The sequence below is a fragment of the Cetorhinus maximus genome, chromosome 12 (assembly GCF_964194155.1).
Source record: "Cetorhinus maximus chromosome 12, sCetMax3.hap1.1, whole genome shotgun sequence".
NCBI lineage: Eukaryota > Metazoa > Chordata > Chondrichthyes > Lamniformes > Cetorhinidae > Cetorhinus > Cetorhinus maximus.
Genome location: NC_135890.1, coordinates 125,634,377 through 125,656,630, shown reverse-complemented (window position 1 = coordinate 125,656,630; position 22,254 = coordinate 125,634,377). Strand labels below are relative to the sequence as shown.

Below are 22,254 nucleotides of genomic sequence, written 5' to 3'. Positions count from 1 at the left end.
GGTAGTCAGGAAGGCATAGGGCATGCTTGCCTTCATTGGCAGGGGTATTGAGTATAAAAGCTGGGAAGTCATGCTGCAGCTGTATAGAACCTTGGTTAGGCCACACTTGGAATATTGCATGCAATTCTGGTCACCACATTACCAGAAGGATGTGGAGGCTTTTGAGAGGGTGCAGATGAGGTTTACCAGGATGCTGCCTGGTCTGGAGGTTATTAGCTATGAGGAGAGGTTGGAGAAACTCTGATTGTTCTCACTAGAGCGACGGAGATTGAGGGGCGACTTGATAGAAGTTTACAAAATTATGAGTGGCATGGACAGAGTAGATAGTCAGAAGCTTTTTCCCAGGGTGGAAGGGTCAATTGCTAGGGGACATAGATTTAAGGTGAGCAGAGAAAACTATAGAGGAGATGTGCGGGGCAAGTTTTTTACGCAGAGGGTAGTGAGTGTCTGGAATTCACTGCCAGAGGAGGTGGTGGAAGCAGGTACGATAGTGGTGTTTAAGAGGCAGCTTGACAAATACATGAATAGGATGGGAATAGAGGGATACGGACCCCGGAAGTGCAAAATGTTTTAGTTGACGGGCAATATGATCGGCGCAGGCTTGGAGGGCCGAAGGGCCTGTTCCTGTGCTGTACTTTGTTCTTTGTTATGTTGAATTCTTTCTTTAATCCAAAGGGTTAAACCTGCCTTGACATGTTCCATCTTACTTAAACTTTCCTTTCAGTACAACTTGCTTGTGGAATGAGCTGCTGTGCCACTCAAAGGAAGATGAACCCTGACATCTGTCAGACAAAGACTGTGGTAGTTTCTTGCAGCTTTGGAGTAAGCTGCACACCATTTCAATTTTCAAACAGATTCAGTCATAGCCACTACTTCTCTCTGTGATTGGCCAGTTGTCTGTCCAGCTGCCCAATTGCTCTGGGGAGTTTCCATTCTGTGAACAAGGAGATCGATTAGTGCCACTTTGCGGGATTAATCTTGCATGAGTGCACATCGTTGCTTCACTTTCCTGATTCCCTGCATTGTCATTGAAAGGCTCCTAAAGTTTCAGCTATGCCTCTCTCCTCATTTGGGAATGCACAGTTCAGTTGGGTGCCCATTTAATCGCACCCCCCCCACCCAGTGCATGTACCTTCCCTCCAAACCACCCTCAGAGCCCTCGCCAGCAGAGCTGCTGCTCATTTTTATTTTGTGCCATCGCTGCAAGTTGGAAAGTCGTGGTGCTGAGCTCTCATTGCCAGATCAGCCTGGGCCCTCCTTGTGCGAGTGTGGAAACCCCTCCCATCGTCCCGGAGGAGCTTAATATTCAGGCTTCCCTCCCTCCAAGACCTCTCGGTCCTCCCCCTGTATTCCCTGATGCCATTGTGATTGTGGTGGATATCTGTTCATTAGTCCCTGAACATCTTGAGGTGCATGTGCCTATTTCCCATGTGGACATACGAGCATATGAACAAGGAGCAGGAGTAGGCCATTCGGCCCCTTCAGACTGCTCTGTTATTTAATAAGATCATGGTTGATCTGATAGTAACCCCAAATCTGTATCCTGCCTACCCCTGATAACCTATACGAAAGAACATTAGCCTGGGCTTCTGGATTACTAGTCCAGTGACAGTACCACTATACCACCATCTCTCTGCACACCACCCCCATCTTGAGGCCACTTACACAGTTAAACGTATATCCCCCAACACACCCTTGGATACCCCCACAATGCCTTCCCCCTGTCTGTAGGCTGCAGATGCTTCCCCTGACTAAGTGTGCCATCTGTGGCCCAGCATGATTCCAGAAACCCCACGGACTGAGGTGCATGATGTTACGACAATGCCCTGCGCACAACATGCTGGGCATGACTGAGACTGGACTGGGACAAGGACAGTCTTTGCAAGCTCAGCAATGTAAACTGAGGCACTTTTTCAGACAGCGCTCCTTCCATTCTGGCCCCAAGTGCCTTATGTCATTCTCTCCCCATCCTGGTGCTGAGGATGCTGCCCCCCTCCTCCCCACGGCACCCTCCCCTAGTCATGTGTCTGAGTGCAACCTACCCCACTCGTACCCCTAGTGGAGCCCTAGCCCTGCAGCCCCTTCCTCTGCCTGAGGCCTGTTCTCCCCCTTTCCCAGTGGAGCCCTAACCCTGCAGCCCATTAAAAGCTGCTCTGGTACGTAGAGACTTGCAGTGAAACCGATGTGGTGCTGCCTGTGAAGCCTGACGCTGATTACCACAAGTGCTGTGCGAAGCAAGGTAGATGAACAAACCTCGAGCTTCTGAGTGAAGTGCAGATCGCCAGGTGCACATTGCTTATACCCCCGCTGTAAAACACATCGTCCTAATTGCACACAAAAACATAAAGTGCTGGGAAAACTCAGCAGGCCTGACAGCATCTGTGGAAAGAAAGACAGAGTTAACGTTTCGAGTTCGAAGAGTCATACGGACTCGAAAAATTAACTCTGACTTTCCACAGATGCTGTCAGACCTGCTGAGTTTTCCCAACACTTTACGTTTTTGTTTCAGATTCCCAGCATCCGCAGTATTTTGCCTTGTTCTAATTGCACGTCGACGTGCCCGGGATGACCCAGTGCGGAGGGATGATTCTGCCGTGGTGTCCTTACAATGACATTGCCGCCGTGCTCTGGCGGGAATCGCGGCCTGCCATTGAAGGCTGCCGCGCACAATCATAAACTGCCTTTGCAATGTCGTAAAACCAATTTTCAAGTTTCCCGCGATATTTTCCACTCCCGCCCACCATGATACCTGCCGCGAACGAGGGTGGAAAATCCCGACCAAAGAATCAGAATCTTTGCTTGTTCAGTAGGAAAATGTCCTGCAATGGTTTACATTGCACAGTTCAACATATGGCATTGATTTTCAATGGATTGTACAATCTGCTTGATGTGACCTTCTTTAGTCTTTACCATTACTGTAAACACTTCTTTTGTCTTGTGTCCATAACATCTTTGTCAATTTGGCATTCCCATTTGGAAATGTGCAGATAGGGAGTTCAGGCAAGAGAGTCTGAGTGGTTGTTACTCTAGCCCAGAGCTGCCTCTTTACTGAGACACAGAATCTTCACTGCCCACAGTGTAAAAACAGCACCACCATTGGAATTATTTTGCAAATAATCCAGGCAGACCAGTAGGAATTAAATTCCTTTTTAAATCAGAAGTTGGTGGGAAATATATTTATGGGTTTATGCTATTAATGCAGACTGCTGAGGAGCTGACTTTCCTGCCAGTCAATACAATTTTCATTTTTCCAGTGTTAACTGTGAGAATAATTCATTTCATTAAATTAAAAATGTACAAACCATTTTTACTTAAAGTACATTTACTTGGAAAGAAAGGAACATTGAAGGCTTTAACACAGGATTGTACTTGAGCTGTGATGGTAAGTTTGATTAAGGACGTAGCAACTCCATCATTAGTTTCTGAAAATTAATTTCTGGATAATAGAATTATCCTTGGAACTTCTAACTGTAAAGAACATATCTTTTATTTCTGTTGGACTGTGGACTAAAATTACAATGGCTGCAGTTTGAAAGACATGCCTACTGGAACAGTATGCGGGGTATATACAAGTCCTGGAACAGAGTGTGCCATTAAAGACAGGATAGTGCCGAGGAGGAGTCCATTCTAATGGGGAACTGCCTGGCCACAACTTTTTAATTGGCTTCAGGTTTTGTGTGAGAGCAGTGCAGCAGAATAGCTCCTAGCCTGAAAAGACAAAGACCTAAAACCTCTTGCTCCTGAGTGTGTAAGATTCAAGTAATTCTATAATATTAGCTAGCTGGCTTTTTCTCCTCATCTCTACAACCTGCTCTCTCTCTCTGAAAACCCCTGTCAAGAGGAACACGGGAAAATCACCATTAGAGACATTGAAAAGCAAGTGCTCAACCAATTAACTAAAGACTGAAGGTGCTGGAAGACCACCTCATGCCATCAACAAAGAACTGAAAGGAATTTGGAAGACATCAGTCAAAATCAACCCATTGAATCCTGTACTCCGGAATTGGTGCTATTGAATTGTTTTACCCCACCCGTAAAATCCATATTTTTGTGTGTCTTGTATGTGTGTGTATAGGGATTTAAGAAGGGGTAGAGTTTAGGGTATAGAGTTAGAAATTAGTTCATATTTCTTTCTTTTGCCACTGGTTAAAGACAATTTGTTCAATAAACAGTTGTTTACTTATTAAGTTTACAAACCTGGTGCTTGTATTCTGTTAACCTAAATTATACAGTTAGGTGGGTTGATCAAACCTTTTCACATTTGTCATGGTTCGGAGAGCAGTGGCGCTTGATATTGCAGCACACTAACCCCAATGAGTCATGACAGTAGCAATCTAAGAGAGCTCTCTCACTTGATACTAAAAAAAAACTCATTCAAAATCAATCCAAGTCAATTAAAGCACTCCAGCAGCAGATGTCTGCATTTTCCACTAAATGTAAACTGAAATATGTGCTTTTTTACATTCTTACAGGGCTGTGGATTTAAATCACTACAGATCATGACACTTAAAACACACCTTACCCACCTTTCAAGAGCATGTCTGCTTCCACAAATTATGGTTCCCACACTATGGGTTAAAAAACTTAGAACAGCAAAAATGGGATCTTTTGAACTCAGCACTAATTTCAAATGGCCCTGCTGAGTTCAGGTTTCCTGCCCGTGTGATTCATGCCCTGCCCACTTCCCCATGTTGGCAAAAATGTGATTTGCCAGAAATGGGGGTAGGACTTCCTCTTCCAGGCCCTACATTACTGAAGGCCTCAGGAGCTGGGCTGACTCTGTGAAAATTCATCTCTCTGTGTTAAATAGTTGGTCACAGGAACACTCTGGATTTGTCTGTTTGTTTCTTGAGCATTTTGTTAGCATTTGCATAACATACTAAAGGCCCAGTCACTCACGTTTCTGAAATGCTGTTATTTGCATGTGACTACGTTGAGGAAGTGGTTTATTTATATGAAAGGTTTGCAGTGTTTTGATTTTACTTATGAAACAGTTTCACAAAAACGAGTCAGGAACTGTCTGAGTGAAAAGCAACCACTGCAGTGCCAGGGCCTAAAATTCTTTTTAAGTGTGACTACCTGCATCAAATCTTTAATGTTTGACGTGTTCTGCATCGAATGCATCAAACCTAAGAACATAAGAAATTGGAGCAGGATTAGGCCATTCAGCCCCTCGAGCTGCTCCACTCTTCAGTAAAATCATGGCTGACTTCAACCTCACTTCCAACTCCCTTTACAATTTGAGATAAGTTAAAACCCAACACAGATTATTGACTCTCATATTCCCAGTCGTTTTAGTAACTTGGTGAAGTAAGCAAAAGATTGGTGCCGTTCCTTATAACCATTTGGCTGGTTCCCCTATAACCATTTTGTTGCTTCCATTAAGCATTTGATCAACCCCTATCACCATTTGACTGGTTCTATTAAATATTAAGCAGGTCTCTTGCGGAATCATAGGATGGTTTTTGTTTAGAAGACTATTCGGCCTGTCATGTCCCTGCTGGCTCTCTGCAAGAGTAATTCAGCCAGTCCCACTCACTCTCTGTTCCCCATAGCCCTGAAAATGGTTTCTCTTCAGGTGATGATCAAATTCTCTTCTGAAATCCTCAACTGAATCTGCCTCCACCACACTCTCAGGCAGTGCATTCCAGATCTTAACCACTCGCTCAGTAAAATAGTCTTTCATCATGTCCCCTCTATTTTTTATATCCAATCACCTTAAATCGTTGCCCTCTGGTTCTCAATCCTTCCACAAATGGGAACAGTGTCTCTCACTCTACTCTGTTCAGATCCTTCCTTTGTTGTATCATGGTCACAAATGTTCTGGTAGCTTTTAACATCAACATGCAGAATGTTAGACCATTATTTGATTCTAACCTGGTAAGATTGAATTCCTGCCATGTACCTCTCCACAAGGTGGGAAAGTCAGTAACATTGAATGATATCTGGTCTGCTCTTGAATCCCAACTTCCCCCATCAAAGACCATCCCCCTAACCCATGAACCCTCCCATCGAAGACCATCCTTCTGAGTCCTGGAGTGTGATGGAATACTCCCCACTTGCCTGGATGAGTGCAGCTCCAACAACACTCAAGAAGCTTGACACCATCCAGGACAAAGCAGCCCGCTTGATTGGCACCACATCCACAAACATTCACTTCCTCCACCACCGACGCACAGTAGCAGCAGTGTGTACCATCTACAAGATGCACTGCAAGAATTAACCAAGGCTCCTCTGACAGCACCTTCCGAACCTGAGACCTCTACCGACTAGAAGGACAAGGGCAGCAGACACTTGGGAACACCACCACCTGGAAGTTCCCCTCCAAGCTGCCCACCATCCTGACTTGGAAATATATCGCCGTTCCTTCACTGTCACTGGGTCAAAATCCTGGAACTCCCTCCCTAACAGCGCTGTGGGTGTACCTACACCACATGGACTGCAGCGGTTCAAGAAGGCAGCTCACCACCACCTTCTCAAGGACGACTAGGGATGGGCAATAAATGCTGGCCCAGCCAGCGGCGCCCACATCCCGAGAATGAATTGAACAGAAATTCTGAATCGTGTTCCAGGTTTTATCCTGGAATTGTGTTTAGCATCACTGTTGCCATCAACTCCAGGTATGAGCGATATTAATCTCAGGCCCTGCCGATTATTCTTGGTTATGTCTAGTTACGGTACAATCATTTGACAGAATCTTGGCAAAGAAATATTTGGGGAATGAAAACAATTTCAAATTCTAAAATAATTTTATTCTTTTCCAGGATATAGCGATTTCTGAGTTTCCCAGCTCCAGGGGCTATGGACCCATTTTGTCTGCTGGAGGGCGAAACCAGCAGCTTCGCCGGAGACCTTCTCTACTGTCCGAATTCCAGTCAGCAACTGACCGGTAGGGCTCTAACTTACAGTCTGTGCTTTTCCTTTTCAATTCATTTCCATAAACCAGCCCAGCTGACATATTTACTCAATATCATGAGCTTTCATTAATCTCATTATATTACTGTAAAGAAAGACATGTTGCTGAAGCTTTTCATCTCTCACTCAGGACAAATGCAAGAATGCCAAATTTCAAACGATCACAACAATTTATACTACAGGAATAAAGGTTGCTGATTGGTTGGTAAGATGAATTTGATTGGCCGAGGTGTTGCCATGGAGAAAGCAACAGGGAACTATATGGGTTTTTACAACAATTGACAACGGTTTCATGATATCATCAGACTGTTAATTCCAGATTTTTTTTATTGAATTCAAATTTCACCATCTGCCATGGCAGGATTCGAACCATGGTCCCCAGGTTCTGAATGTTAAGAACAAGTCTTTTTATTAACTACTTGTAACTATACACATATATACAGTAAAGGGTACAGGCAAGAAGCTATCTCCATGTCTAGGTCTTAACACATCTCTGCTCAACATCACACTGACACTAGTTCTAGGTCATGTGCCTTCTTATATCACTGTATGGGCGGTACTGTACTCAGTCCCACATCAATCCCATATGTGCCAGACCCTTATACTACAGTTAGTGCTGTGCTCCCTCAGTGCTGACCCTCCGACAGTGCGACACTCCCTCAGTACTGACCCTCCGACAGTGCGGCACTCCCTCAGCACCGACCCTCCGACAGTGCGGCGCTCCCTCAGTACTGACCCTCCGACAGCGCGGCACTCCTTCAGCACTGACCCTCTGACAGTGCGGCACTCCTTCAGCACTGACCCTCCGACAGTGCGGCACTCCTTCAGCACTGACCCTCTGACAGTGCGGCGCTCCTTCAGCACTGACCCTCCAACAGTGCGGCGCTCCTTCAGCACTGACCCTCCGACAGTGCGGCGCTCCCTCAGCACTGACCCTCCGACAGCGCGGCACTCCTTCAGCACTGACCCTCCGACAGTGCGGCACTCCCTCAGTACTGACCCTCCGACGGCGCGGCACTCCCTCAGTACTGACCCTCCGACGGCGCGGCGCTCCCTCGGTGCTGACCCTCCGACGCCGCGGTGCTGACCCTCCGACAGTGCGGCACCCCCTCGGTACTGACCCTCCAACAGTGCGGCACTCCCTCGGTACTGACCCTCCGACAGTGCAGCGCTCCCTCAGTACTGACCCTCCGACAGTGCAGCGCTCCCTCAGTACTGCGTCTTTAGTGGTGCAGCACTCCCTCAGTACTGCGTCTTCAGTGGTGCAGCACTCCCTCAGTATTAACATAGGCTCTGGCTGTACACAGGTGCTGCAGAACACTTTACAAGCAATGGTCTGTGAATGGAATGAATTGTTTGCGTGGCAATGTGGGCCAGGCACTATAAGGGACCACTACAGTCATTGGAAAAATATATTTTAACACTCTGGAATATTATGACAATTTTCATCTTCAACTGGGAGCGATCTAATGATTAAAATTGTTGACTCCTCTTCAGTGAAATTGCAAAGTAATTTTATCAGGAACATTTTCCAATTATAAACCCTGAAAAATTAACTTCAATGAAAGTAATTGGGAATTTGCAAGGAATATTCCAGCAAATTCCAAAATCTATGGAGGGCAGGTCAGTGAAAATGTTTGGAGAATGACAATGATGGGTTTATTTTTCACAGCAGGCTTTCTCTATCTTAATTAGATCGCTAAAATTTTTATCTCCTTATTCAAAACCAAGCTTGCTGATGTACAGCATGCAAAGGAAATGTCATTTGAGTCCTGGGTATATTTTCAATACGTCCATCTTGTTGCTTCCCTTTTAGTCAACTCTAAAAGCTGCTATTGAAGTGTTTCCTGTTTGTAGTTAGTAATGACACATCATCCCTGGTAAGATTTTAGATAATTGCAATTCTGCTTTGTTAAACTCACTGAGAAAGTGGTATTTTGTTTGTGGTGTGGTAATTCTGCCGTGAAGCTGCTCTTTCTGTGGTATAGAAATGTCATATATTTTGAGACATTTACCTTGTTTCAGCATAAGTTATCAAATTGTACCAGGCATTCTAAACAATGGGACTGGTCTAATATACTGCGTGTTTCTGTAGAATTCCTATGTACAAAAGTTTGAAAACTTATTTCTTCCTGTGGCACTGATAAAATCTCTTGTAAGCAGAAATGAAGCTGCCATTTCTTATCAAACCTGCCCTACCATTGATTTACTGTTATTTTAATAAGAAAACAGTAAAAAAAACCCTCTGTCCATCCAGAGTCAATAACAGAACCGAGCCCCTCACACAGCCCGGAAATGCCGCCTCTGCTAAGCTGAATCACTCTTTTGGAAGTTCACGAATGGGAATTTTCAGGGACATTTGTAAAGTGTTTGAAATAATGCAATAACAATGTCAAGATTTCCAAACAGTTTAGTGTAAAAATGATTTACTGTCAGCAGCATCTGCTGGGGTCGAAGGTGCTGGTAAATATCTTGTTTGAAAAAAAAGTGAAGCAAAACTGAGACTATTCTAAAAATACATTGGTTGGATTTTTCCAGTCTTCTGGAAATGGGCTTGGACACAGGAGGCCTCAAAATGTCAGCTGTAGGTATTGGGAGGGAGGCTGACGTCTTGCTACCACCATGGGATATTACCAGCAGCGGGAAGCTCAGAACCAGAGGTGGGTGCCCAATAAAACCAATTAATTGGCCAATTATCGGCCACTTCCCTGGCTTGCATTTTACTGGCATGGGGAGCAACCATCACCTTCTAGGGGCTTCCCAGGGCTAGGGGGCAGGGGTGTTGGGGTCCTTCCTTTATGGCCACAGAGGGGCATCCGGCAGCAATGATTGGCCCTGTGGCCATGGTGCAGCCGATGGGGGTGGGTTCAGCACCCCTCCACCACCTGCACAGGGACACGTCTCCTTGGCTAGGCTCAGTCTCAATAAAAAGAAACTTGGAGAGTGTCTTGCCATGGATCTGCCCTCACCTCCCTGTAGCAGTGCTGCTCAGCTTCCAGCCCTCTGGCTCAGCAGCTCTGCAAAGTGGGCTGCCATCCTCAGTTGGACAGTGGTCAAGGCGGGGCGGGGGTCTCTTAAATGGTCACAGCTGAAATGCTGCCCGGAACCCCCCTGGCCGCCTGTGCCTGGTCAGGTCCTGCCCTCAGTCCTGGTGGTGGGACTACTCACCTCTTGGAAAAGTTCCAACCATCACGATGCCTGGTTGGAGCGGTTAGTATTCCAGATGACGTGTTGGCCCTGACTTTTTATGGTGCTCTGACCTTTCTGCACACTGATATCTGATGTTCTGGTTCAGGAAATCCCACAGAACTGCTTGCTGTAGTTTCTCCACCCATTATATTTACCTTGGGATTATTTTCAATTCTAATTTTCTCTTGTCTTGTAGGAACACTGATCATCATAGCAAATATGATCCACACAGCGGCTACCTGCTGGATGCTGCTGGTCAGGCAGAGGCACCATATTCCGATAACAAGCGACCGAGGTTGGATTTGTTGCAGGGTTCGTTGTTACGACATTCGTCCCTCTTGTCCCATGGTCCCCTCACTGGAGTCGAGGAGCTTCTGAAGGTAAATGAAACTCCATACATTAACTCCACCTTTCTGACTGAACAGCAATGGCTCATCCTCCTTACTGACAGAGGTTTGTGGTGTCAGGTGCAATATAGGAAGAACATTGGAGTCAGGGAAAGAGCATCACCGAGAGTCACCAGTGTGAAAATCTCAGTTTTGTTCAGTGGTAGCACTCTCACCTGGAACCAGATGTTCTGGGTTCTGGTCCGATATGGAATTGAGCCTGAACAAGGATAATAGGTCAGCACGGTAGTGAGGAAATGCTTCATTGTCTTTGAAATGAATTGTTGAAGACAAACCCCTTCCAGGCTCTTCAAGGGATCTAAAAGATTCCGTGGCAGTACTCAGAGAAAAGTAGAGAATGTACAGGATCAGCTTTCTTCCCTAAACTAACACCGTTTCATTCATTGGCTGTGTAATCTTGCTGTTGTACTACTAATGACTACAGCTCTGAAGGGTGTAAGGTGCCCTGGGAAGTCCTGAAAATGGGATCAAGAGCCTTATACATGCAATCCTCTTTCTCACTCACTCACACACTCAATCTCTCTCTCTCTTTCGCTCGCTCACCCTCCCTCTCTCTCACTCACTCACTCTCTCTCTCCCTCTTTCACTCTCACTCTCTCTCTTTCACTTTCTCTCTCTCTCTCCCTCACTCACTCACTCTCATTCTTTCTCACTCGGTCTCTCTCACTCTCACTCAGTCTCTCTCTCTCACTCTCTCTCCCTCTTTCACTCTCTCTCACTCTCTGCCTTGTTGCTCTCTTTCTGTCACTCTTTCTGTCATTCTCTGTCTGTCACTCTCTCTCACTCTCTCCCGCTTTCACTTTGTCTCACTCACTCACTCTCTCTTTCTCACTCTTACTCTCTTTCACTCACTCTCACTCAGCCCCTCTCTCTCACTCTCTGTCACGATCTGTCTTATTACGCTCTCTCTCTCTCTCACATTCTCTCTGTCACACTCTCTCTCGCAGTCTTGCGCTCTCTCTGTCTGACTCTCTCACTTTCCTTTAAGAATGATCAGGAATGAGAGTTTGGGTAGAATTTTCTGCTCTCGCCAGCAGTGGGAGTCAGAGCAGGCGGGGGAGCTAAAACATCTGTTTCCTGGTGGCAAGATAGACTGTTAGAATTTTGTTCTCCTGACTTTCAAGGCAGGTTAAAGGTGGGTGAAGCTTCCCGATGAACAATGTCAGGAACACCATTTACATACAACAGCATCTCATGCAAGCTTATTAAAAGGGGTGAGGGGAATGTCTGCAGAAGGAGGGGAGGAAGTGTCTTAGAGGCTGGGGTCGGTGTTGTCGACAGTTGGACCCTGGGGGGTGAACTCAGGGTATTGGTGATGGGAGAGAACAGTCACAGTCAGAGAGGGGAGTGGGATGCAGTAGGGTGGCAGGTCCAGGGTGAGATTCTGGTAGGTGAAGGTCTTATTGGGTGGATCACGGAGGGGGTGAGACTAGGTGACTCGGGTCAGGATGGGCATGGGGGTGGGAACAGGTGTTGGCTCGGAGGGAGGGAAGGCATGTGGAGGTGGGTCGTGATAGGGTCCAGGGTAATGGGAGAGGGTTCAAGGGTGACGGAGAGGAGAGGAATGGTGATATTGGGTGGGTCTATGGGGGGTAGTTGGTGGGTGTAGGTGGAGGGTAGAAGGTGGTGGAGAGAGTCTGAAAGGTGACGCGCATCATTTTTCCAAACAGACCTTGAGCATGCGGTTAGTCAGTCAGTGAGATCCCTCGAGGTGGGCGGAGGGTCCTTTTGGGTGGAGTTCAAGGTCAGCACAAATGGCCGACTAAAGGGACACCCTAATAATCAAGAGGCAACTAAATGAGAACCATGCTCAGCTGTGCTCTTCTCGCTATGGTGGAGCGCACTCGGTAGCAGGTTAGCTCCCGACTCATGGTTCTCATTACATCGAGGTCCCAGCCTGCAGACAACCCTGTCTTGGTCAAACAAAAACACAAAATGCTGGAAAAACTCAGCAGATGTGACAGCATCTGTGGAGGGAGAAACAGAGTTAACGTTTCGAGTCTGTATGACTCTTCTGCAGAGCTGATTTTTTTTTCTACTAGTTGGTGGATTGGTGACTGGGACATAGACTGCAGTTCCAGCAAATTAAAGGGGAAGTTAAAAGAAATCTTCCCACACATGCAGTTATTAGAAGATGACATCCTTTACTGGAAGTAGCTCTTGAGACAGAAGTTACTTTCGAAAGAAGGACATTTACTGAATAGGCAGGAAGGCACAGGAACGTTGAATGAGACTGTTTCAGTTGAGGAACTAGCAGGAGTGTTGGAGCAATAAAGAAGTTTCTGTCGGTGCTGAACTTGTACATCTTCCTGCTGGAAATATTTGCTGCAGCTGATGGTGTTATATGGTCATAGATTTATATTGTAGCAAGCATTGTATGTGTATGTAGAAGGTATATATTTAATATTGATTAAGGAAATGCAACCTCTGTTTCCATATAGCTCCAGATGGGATTGTAACATATTTCTGAGAAAAGTCTATTTGACCAGTTTTCAGTCTTCCAGTCAGCAAAAAGGACCCATATTTGCACTTTTCCTAGACCAGTCAGTTTGAAGCTGCAATACATTTCATATTAGAAACTGAGAGGATTTTTAACAGGGGGAGTGGGTGGGATTGAGTCTCTTGTGGGGTTTCTTATTGTAAGATGGTGAAGTAAGGATGGGGGTTTGGGATATGCGGTTTCTCCTGATAGCCTTGCCCTAGCCCTGCACTCGCTGCTTTCTCAAGTTTCTCTCCTGTCTCTCCTCATGTCCCCTGCAAGTTCATCTTGTCGATAGATCCACCACCTGCTCCCTCGACCCTATTTCCATCAAACTGCTGACCAGCCAACTTGATCTCCTGAGAACCATGTTAGCCGATATTGTGAATGGTTCTCTCTCCTCAGGTACTGCCCTCCTCTCCTCCAAAACTGCCATCTTCATCCCTCCATTCAAAAAACCAACCCTTGACCCCACCGTCCTCACAAACTACGCTCCATCTCCAACCCCCTTTTTCTCTCCAAAGTTGTTGAATGTGTTATTGCCTCCCAAATCTGTTCTCTTCTTTCCCAGAACTCCATATTTGAATCCCTCCAATCAGGTTTCTGACCTGCCGCAGCACTGAAAGAGCTGTCACAAATGACGTCCTATGTGACTGTGACAAAGGTAAACTTTCCCTCCTCATCCTTCTCCACTGTCTGCAACCTTTGACATGGTTGACTACACCATCCTCCTCCAACACCTTTCCACTGTCAACCAGTTAGGTGGGACTGGTTCCATTATTATCTATGTAATGAATTGTAGCTAGAGAATCACTTGCAATGGCTTCTGTTCTTGTTCTGGCACCGTTACCTCTTGTGCCCCCCCAAGGATTGATCTTTGGCTCCTCCTATTTCTCATCTACATGCTGCCCCTCAGTAACATCATCTGAAAGCACGGCGTTAGTTTTCACGTGTACCCTGACAACACCCAGCTCTACTCACCCCCAGCTCTCTTGACTCCTCCACTGTTGCTAAATTACCAGACTGCTTATCCGACATCCAGTACCAAATATCCAGACATTTTCTCCAATTAAATATTGGGAAGACCTAAGCCATTGCTTCTTGGTTCCTGCTCCGAACTCTGTTCCCGAGCCACTGACTCCATCCCTTTCCCTGCCAACAGTTTGAGATTAACCCAGGTTGTTAGCAACCCTGTTGTCACATTTGATCCCGAAATGAGCTTCTGACCATATATCTGCACCATCATGAAGACCACTTGTTTCCACCTCCATAAAATTGCCTGACTTCATCCTATCTCAGCTCAACTGCTGCTGAAACCCTCAACCATGCATTTGTTAGTACTCAACTTGATGATTCCAATACACTCCTGGCTGGTCTACCAAACTCTACCTTCTGTAAACTCGAAGTCCTCCAAAACTCTGCTGCCTGTGTCTTAATTCATACCAAATCCCATTGCCCGATCGCCATTGTATTCACTGATTTACATTGGCTCACAGTCAAGCAACATCTTGATTTTAAAATTCTCATCCTTGTTTTCAAATCCCTCCATGGCCTTGCCCCTCCCTATCTCTGTAATTTCCTCCAGCCCCACCACCTCTGTGCTCCTCTAATTCTGGCCTCTTTTCCATCCCCAATTTTAATCGCTCCACTATTGGCAGACATGCCTTCAGCTCTGGAATTTCTCCTTCACCTCTCCATCTCTCTACCTCACCTTCCTCCTTTAAGACACTTCTTAAATCCTACCTTTTTGACCAAGCTTTTGATCACCTGACCGAATATCTCCTTACGTGGCTCAGTGTCAAACTTTGTATTATAATGTTCCTGTGGAGCACTGTGGGAAGTTCCTTTATGTTAAAGGTGCTATATAAATATAAGTTGTTTTATAGTGAGAGAGGGTTTGGGGTTTTGGGGCCAGGTTTATGATTTTGCAGGAAGGTTTTGGGTTTTGTTGAGCTCATTGAATGTTGGCCATGGCAGGGTCACCGGAGATGCTGCTGGTTTTCAGAATCCAGTTAGTAGATCGTGAAAGAGATCAGGCAAAGTTGGGGTTCAGAGTTGGGTTCAGGGTTGAGGTTGGCATCCAGAGTTGGGAGCCAGGGTTGGGGCCAGCTTTGGGGTCTAGTGTTATGGTTCAGGCGTGGACTTGGATTTGGAGTTTGTGGTCCAGGTTTGGAGCCAGGGTTCAGGTTCCCAGCCCAGAGTTCGGGCTTGTGGTCGGGTCCAGAGTTGGGGCCTGGGTATGGTGGTTGGGGTCCACGGTCAGGATTCAGGGTTTGGGCTTGGGTTTAGGGTTCAAGATCAGGGTGGCCATTAGAGAAGTGTAAAGATAATAGGGTAGTAATAAGAAGTGTAAAAATAATAGGGTAGTAATAGTGGGGGATTTCAACTTCCCCAGCATTAACTGGGTTAGTCATAATGTGATAGGTTTAGAGGGAGCAGAATTCTTAAAATGTATCCAGGAGAGCTTTTTAAGCCAGTACGTAGAAGGTCCTACAAGAGAGGGGGCGGTCCTGGACTTGATTTCAGGGAATGAAGCCAGGCAAGTGGTAGAGGTATCAGTGGGGAAGCATTTTGCAGATAGTGATCATAACTCCATTAGATTCAAGGTTGTTATGGAAAAGGACAAGGATGGGCCAGAAATCAGAGTTCTAAATTGGGGGAAGGCTGATTTTAATAAGATCAGATATTATTTAGCCAGAGTGGACTGGGAGCATCTACTTTTAGGTAAATCTGCGTCAGAGCAGTGGGACTCATTCAAGAAGGAAATAGGGAGAGTACAGGGCCAACATATTCCAGTAAAGATAAATGGTGGGACCAACAAATCCAGGGAACCCTGGATGTCGAAGGACATACAGGATTGGATAAAGAGAAAAGGGGAGGCTTATGGCAGATACCGAGGGCTCAAAACAGCAGAAGCCCGAGAGGAATATACAATGTGTAGGGGGGAACTTAAAAAGGAAAGTAGCAGGGCAAAAAGGGGGCATGAGAAACATTGGCAGGTAAAATAAAGGAAAATCCAAAGTTATTTGGAAAACTAGGGAAAGAGTAGGGCCCATTAAGGACCATAGTGGTAATTTGTGTGTGGAGCAGAAAGACGTAGGTAGGGTTCTAAATGAATACTTTGTGTCGGTGTTCACAAGTGAGAGGGACGACGTGGGTATGGAAATCAGGCAGAAGGACTGTGATGTAATTAAAGAAATTAGCATAGAAAAAGAGGAGGTTCTAAGTGCTCTGGCAGGCTTAAAAGTAGATAAATCTTCAGGCCCAGATGAAATGTATCCCAGGCCATTGAGTGAGGCAAGGGAGGAGATAGCAGGGGCGCTGGCAATAATTTTCAATACCTCTCTGGCCACAGGAGAGGTGCCAGGGGACTGGAGGACAGCCAATGTGGTACCGTTATTCAAGAAGGGAGGAAGGGGTAAACCAGGGAACTACAGGCCAGTCAGTCTAACCTCAGTGGTGGGGAAACTATTGGAAGCAATTCTGGGGGACAGAATTGATCTACACTTGGAGAGGCAGGGATTAATCAAGGACAGTCAGCATGGTTTTGTTCAGGGGAGGTCATGTTTGACCAATTTGATTGAATTTTTCGAGGAGGTGACCAGGTGTGTAGATGAGGGCAATGCATTTGACGTAGTCTACTTGGACTTCAGCAAGGCTTTTGATAAGGTCCCGCACGGGAGACTGATAACGAAGGTAAGAGCCCATGGGATCCAAGGCAATTTGGCAAATTGGATCCAGAATTGGCTGAGTGGCAGGAAGCAGAGGGTGATGGTCGAGGGGTGTTTTTGTGACTGGATGCCTGTGTCGAATGGGGTTCCACAGGGATCGGTGTTGGATCCCTTGCTGTTTGTGGTATATATAGACTTGAATGTCGGAGGGTTGATCAGTAAGTTCGCAGATGACACGAAAATTGGTGGGGTAGTAAATAGTGAGGAGGATAGCCTGAGAGTAAAGGAGGATATAGACAGGCTGGTGAGATGGGGTGATCAGTGGCGAATGGAATTTAATCCGGATAAGTGTGAGGTGATGCACTTGGGCAGGACAAACAAGGGACGGGAATACACGATGAATGGTAGGATCCTGGGAAATACCAAGGATCAGAGTGACCATGGTGTACATGTCCACTGGTCCCATAGCGGGACAGGTAGATAAGGTGGTTAAGAAGGCATATGGAATACTTACCTTTATTAGCTGAGGCATAGAACATAAGAGCAGGGAGGTTATGCTGGAACTGTATAAAATGCTGGTTAGGACACAGCTAGAGTATTGCGTGCAGTTCTGGAATCCGCATTATAGGAAGGATGTGATTGCACTAGAGAGAGTTCAGAGGAGATTTACCAGGATGTTGCTTGAACTGGAGAGTTTTAGTTATGAGGAGAGATTGGATAGGCTGGGGTTATTTTCCCTGGAGTAGAGGAGATTGAAGGAGGACATGATTGAGGTGTATAAAGTTATGAGGGGCATAGATAGGGTAGACAGGAAGGAACTTTTCCCCTTGGTGGAGGGATCAATAACCAGGGGGCATAGATTTAAGGTAAGGGGCAGGAGGTTTAGAGGGGATGTGAGGAAGAATTTTTTAACCCAAAGGGTAGTGGGAATCGGGACTCACTGCCTGAAAGGGTGGTAGAGGCAGAAACCCTCATAACATTTAAGAAGTATTTGGATGTGCACTTGTGATGCCATGGCATACAAGGCTATGGGCCTAGTGCTGGAAAATGGGATTAGAATAGTTAGGTACTTAACTGACTGGCGCAGACTTGATGGGCCGAAGGGCCTTTTTCTGTGCTGTAGACCTCTGTGACTCTATGACCCCTATGACTCTAGAGATGGGCACATGCCAGATCTCTGCAATTCCAATTAAGCTAAACTTTTCTAATCATGACAGTGGAACACATGGAACTTAAAGGGCAAGAGGCTGGATGGAAGCTGTCTCAGCACCTAGATCAATCATTTTAATAACTGTAAAGGATGGTAAGTGTCAGGCAGAGAATCCTGACTGCTGTGAGTTAACTGATTTGAAGAGGCAGGAAGCAAAGGATAATGATTGATGAGTGTTTGTAATGGAAGGCTGTTTCCAATGGGCTTCCGCAGGGCTCAGTAATGAGTCCCTTCCTATTCATGGTCTCTATCAATGGAGACGTGGTTAAGAAGTTTGAAAATGATACAAAAATTGACCATGTGGTTGATAGTGAGGGAGAAAGCTGTAGACTGCAGGAAGATGTCAATGGATTGGTCAGGTGGGTGGTAAGTGGTAAATGGAGTTCAATCTGGAGAAATGTGACAAAACGTACTTGGGGAAGGCTAACAAGACAAAGGAATAGACACCAAATGGTGTGACACTAAGAGGTGTAGAGGAACTGAGTGCTTGTTCCACAAATTAAGGAAGGCAGTGGTATAGAGGTAATGTCACTCTGTCAATCCACAGGCCCAGGCTAATGCTGTGGGGACAAGGGTATGAATCCCACCATGACAGCTGGCGGAACTAATTAATTTTTTAAAAAAATCTGGAATTAAAAGCTTGCCTCCGTAAGGGTGACCATTACAACGATCAGCAATTGTCGGAAAAACCTATTTGGTTCACTAATGTCCTTTAGGAAAGGAAATCTGCCATCCCTACCTGGTCTGGCCTACATGTGACTCCAGACCCACAGACTCTTAAACTCTAAGACTCTTAACTGCCCTCTGAAATGGCGAAGCAAGCCACTCGGTTGTATCAAACCAATAAAGAAAAGTCAAAAAGAAATGAAACCAGACAGACCACCCAGCATCGACCTAGGCACTGGAAACGACAAGGGCAAACTCAGCCAAGTCGACCCTGCAAAGCCCTCCTTATGAACATCTAAGGGCTTGTGCCAAAATTGGGAGATCTGTCCCATAGACTAGTCGGGCAACAACCTGGCATAGTCATCCTCACAGAATCATAACTTACAAATAATGTCCCAGACACCACCATCACCATCCCTGGGTACGTCCTGCCCAACGGCAGGACAGACCCAGCAGAGGTGGCAGCACAGTGGTATACAGTCGGGAGAGAGTTGCCCTGGGAGTCCTCAACATAGACTATGGACTCCATGAAGTCTCATGGCATCAGGTCAAACATGGGCAAGGAAATCTCCTGCTGATTACCACATTGAACACCACTTGGAGGAAGCACTGAGGGTGGCAAGGGTGCAGAATGTACTCTGGGTGGGGGACTTCAATGTCCATCACCAAGAATGGCTTGGTAGCACCACTACTGACCAAGCTGAATGTGTCCTAAATGACATAGCTGCCAGACTGGGCCTACGGCAGGAGGTGAGGGAAAAATATACTTGACCTCATCCTCACCAACCTGCCTGTCACAGATGCATCTGTGCATGACAGTATCGGTAGGAGTGACCACCGCACAGTCCTTGAGGAGATGAAGTCCCGCCTTCACATTGAGGATACCCTCCATCGTGTTGTGTGGCACTACCACTGTGCTAAATGGGATAAATTTCAAACAGATCTAGCAACTCAAGACTGGGCATTCATGAGGTGCTGTGGGCCATCAGCAGCAGCAGAATTGTACTCGAACACAATCTGTAACCTCATGGCCCGGCATATCCCCTACTCTGACCACCAAGTCAGGGGATCAACCTTGATTCAATGAAGAGTGCAGGAGGGCATGCCAGGAGCAGCACCAGGCACACCTAAAAAAGAGGTGTCAACCTGGTGAAGCTATAACACAGGACTACTTGCGTGCCAAACAGCATAAGCAGTGATAGACAGAGCTAAGTGATCCCACAACCAACAGATCAGATCTAAGCTCTGCAGTCCTGCCACATCCAGTTGTGAATGGTGGTGGGCAATTAAACAACTCACTGGAGGAGGAGGCTCCACAAATATCCCCATCCTCAATGATGGAGGAGCACAACACATCAGTGCAAAATGATACGAATTCCCAAGCCTGGTTGGGAAGAAGACACTGAGACTAAGATGCTTGGGGAAGAGACTGTTTATTGCTTGTCACAGAGCTTACTTCTCCATTCTGACGCCAGACCTCTTTATATACACATAATTAACTAATCAACACCCAGCATCGGTTCACCTTATTACCTTAAACTACTGGCTGTTTAACATCCATCAACAGAGCCTATTAGATACTAACACAAAAGATAAGGCTGAAGCATTTGCAACAATCTTCAGCCATAAGTGCTGAGTGGATGATCCATCTCAGCCTCCTCCGGAGGTCTCCAGCATCACAGATGCCTGTCTTCAGCCAATTCGATTCACTCAACGTGATAACAAGAAACGGCTGAAGGCACTGGATACTGCAAAGGCTATGGGCCCTGACAATATTCCGGCAATAGTACTGAAGACTTGTCTCCAGAACTTGCTGCGCCTCTAGCCAAGCTGTTCCAGTAAAGCTACAACACAGGTATCTACCTGACATGTGGAAACATGTCCAGGTATGTCCTGTACACAAAAAGCAGGACAAATCCAATCCGGCCAGATGCCCAGTTTGGGTTCCGCCAGGACCATTCAGCTCCTGACCTCTTCTCAGCCTTAATTCAAACATGGTCAAAAGAGCTGACTTCAAGAGGCAAGATGGGAGCAACTGCCCTTGACATCAAGGCAGCATTTGACCAAGGGTGTCATCAAGGAGCCCTAGCAAAACTGGAATTGATGGGAATCGGGGGAAAACTCTCCACTGGTTGGAGTCATACCTAGCACAAAGGAAGATGGTTGTAGTTGTTGGAGGTCAATCATCTCAGCTCCAGGACATCACTGCAGGAGTTCCTCAGGGTAGTGTCCTCAGCCCAACCACCTTCAGCTGTTTCATCAATGACCTTGCTTCCATCATAAGGTCAGAAGTGGGGATGTTAACTGATGATTGCACAATGTTCAGCACCATTCGCAGATCCTCAGATACTGAAGCAGTCCATGTCCAAATGCAGCAAGACCTGGACAATATCCAGGCTTGGGCTGACAAGTGGCAAGTAACATTCACGCCACACAAGTGCCAGGCAATGACCATCTCCAACAAGAGAGAATCTAACCATCGCCCCTTGACATTCAATGACATTACCATCACCGAATCTCCCACTAATGGCATCCTGGGGATTACCATTGACCAGAAATTGAACTGGACTAGCCATACAAATAGTGTGGCTGCAAGAGCAGGTCAGAGGCTAGGAACCGTGCAACGAGTAACTCACCTCCTGACTCTCCAAATCCTGTCCACCATCTACAAGGCACAGATCTGGAGTGTGATGGAATATCTTCGCTTGCCTGGATGAATGCAGCTCCTACAACACTCCAGAAACTCGACACCATCCAGGACAAAGTAGCCCACTTGTTTGGCACCCCATCCACCACCTTAAACATTCACTCCCTCCACCCCCAATGCTCAGTAGCAGCAGTGTGTTCCATCCACCAGATGCACTGCAGGAATTCACCAAGGAACTCCTTAGACAGCATTTTCCAAACCCACAACCACTACCATCTAGAAGGACAAGGGCAGCAGATAGATGGGAACACCACCGCCTGGAAATTGCCCCCCAAGCCACTCACCATCCTGACTTGGAAATATATCGCCGTTCCTTCACTGTCGCTGGGTCAAAATCCTGGAACTCCCTCCCTAACAGCACTGTGGGTGTACCTACACCACATGGACTGCAGCGGTTCAAGAAGGCAGCTCACCACCACCTTCTCAAGGGCAACTAGGGCTAAGCAATAAATGCTGCGCAACGCCACATCCTGTAAACGAATGAATAATGAAAAAAGCCCTGAAGATAGCATGATAAGCAGATAGGGTGGTTAAGGCAATATATGGGATACTGGCCTTTATTAACCAAGGCATAGAATATAAAAGCTGGGAGGTTATGCTGGAACTGAGTAATACACTGGTTAGAGCACACTGGTTAGACTACACATCTTAGACCACAATAGTTAGACTACACTGTTTAGACCACACTGTGCACTGGTTTGACCGCACTGGTTGGACCACACTGGTTAAACTACACTGGCTAGACCACACTGGCTAGACCACACTGGCTAAATTACTGACTAGACCGCACTGGTTAGGCTGCACTGACCGCACTGGCTAGACCACACTGGCTAAATTACTGACTATACCACGCTAACTAGACCACACTGGCTAGACTTCAGATAGAGTACTGCATACAATTCATTCCAGGAAGGTTTGTAAGTGATGGGAATGGGCCATTTGGCTCCTTGAGTCTGTTCTGCCATTCGATAAGATCATGGCTGACCTGATTGTGGCCTGAATTCCACTTT

At 46.4% G+C, this 22,254-nt stretch overlaps 1 protein-coding gene across 1 annotated transcript in view; it reads left to right on the top strand.

Annotated features, from left to right (window-relative positions):
- The window catches only part of ncor2 (nuclear receptor corepressor 2), a 278,572-nt gene that overhangs the window by 44,221 nt on the left and 212,097 nt on the right, over positions 1-22,254 (top strand). Inside the window, exons 3-4 of the mRNA XM_078554604.1 lie at positions 6,765-6,889; positions 10,301-10,484. Coding sequence (XP_078410730.1) covers positions 6,765-6,889; positions 10,301-10,484 — 309 coding nt within the window. The remainder of the gene's footprint in view (positions 1-6,764; positions 6,890-10,300; positions 10,485-22,254) is intronic.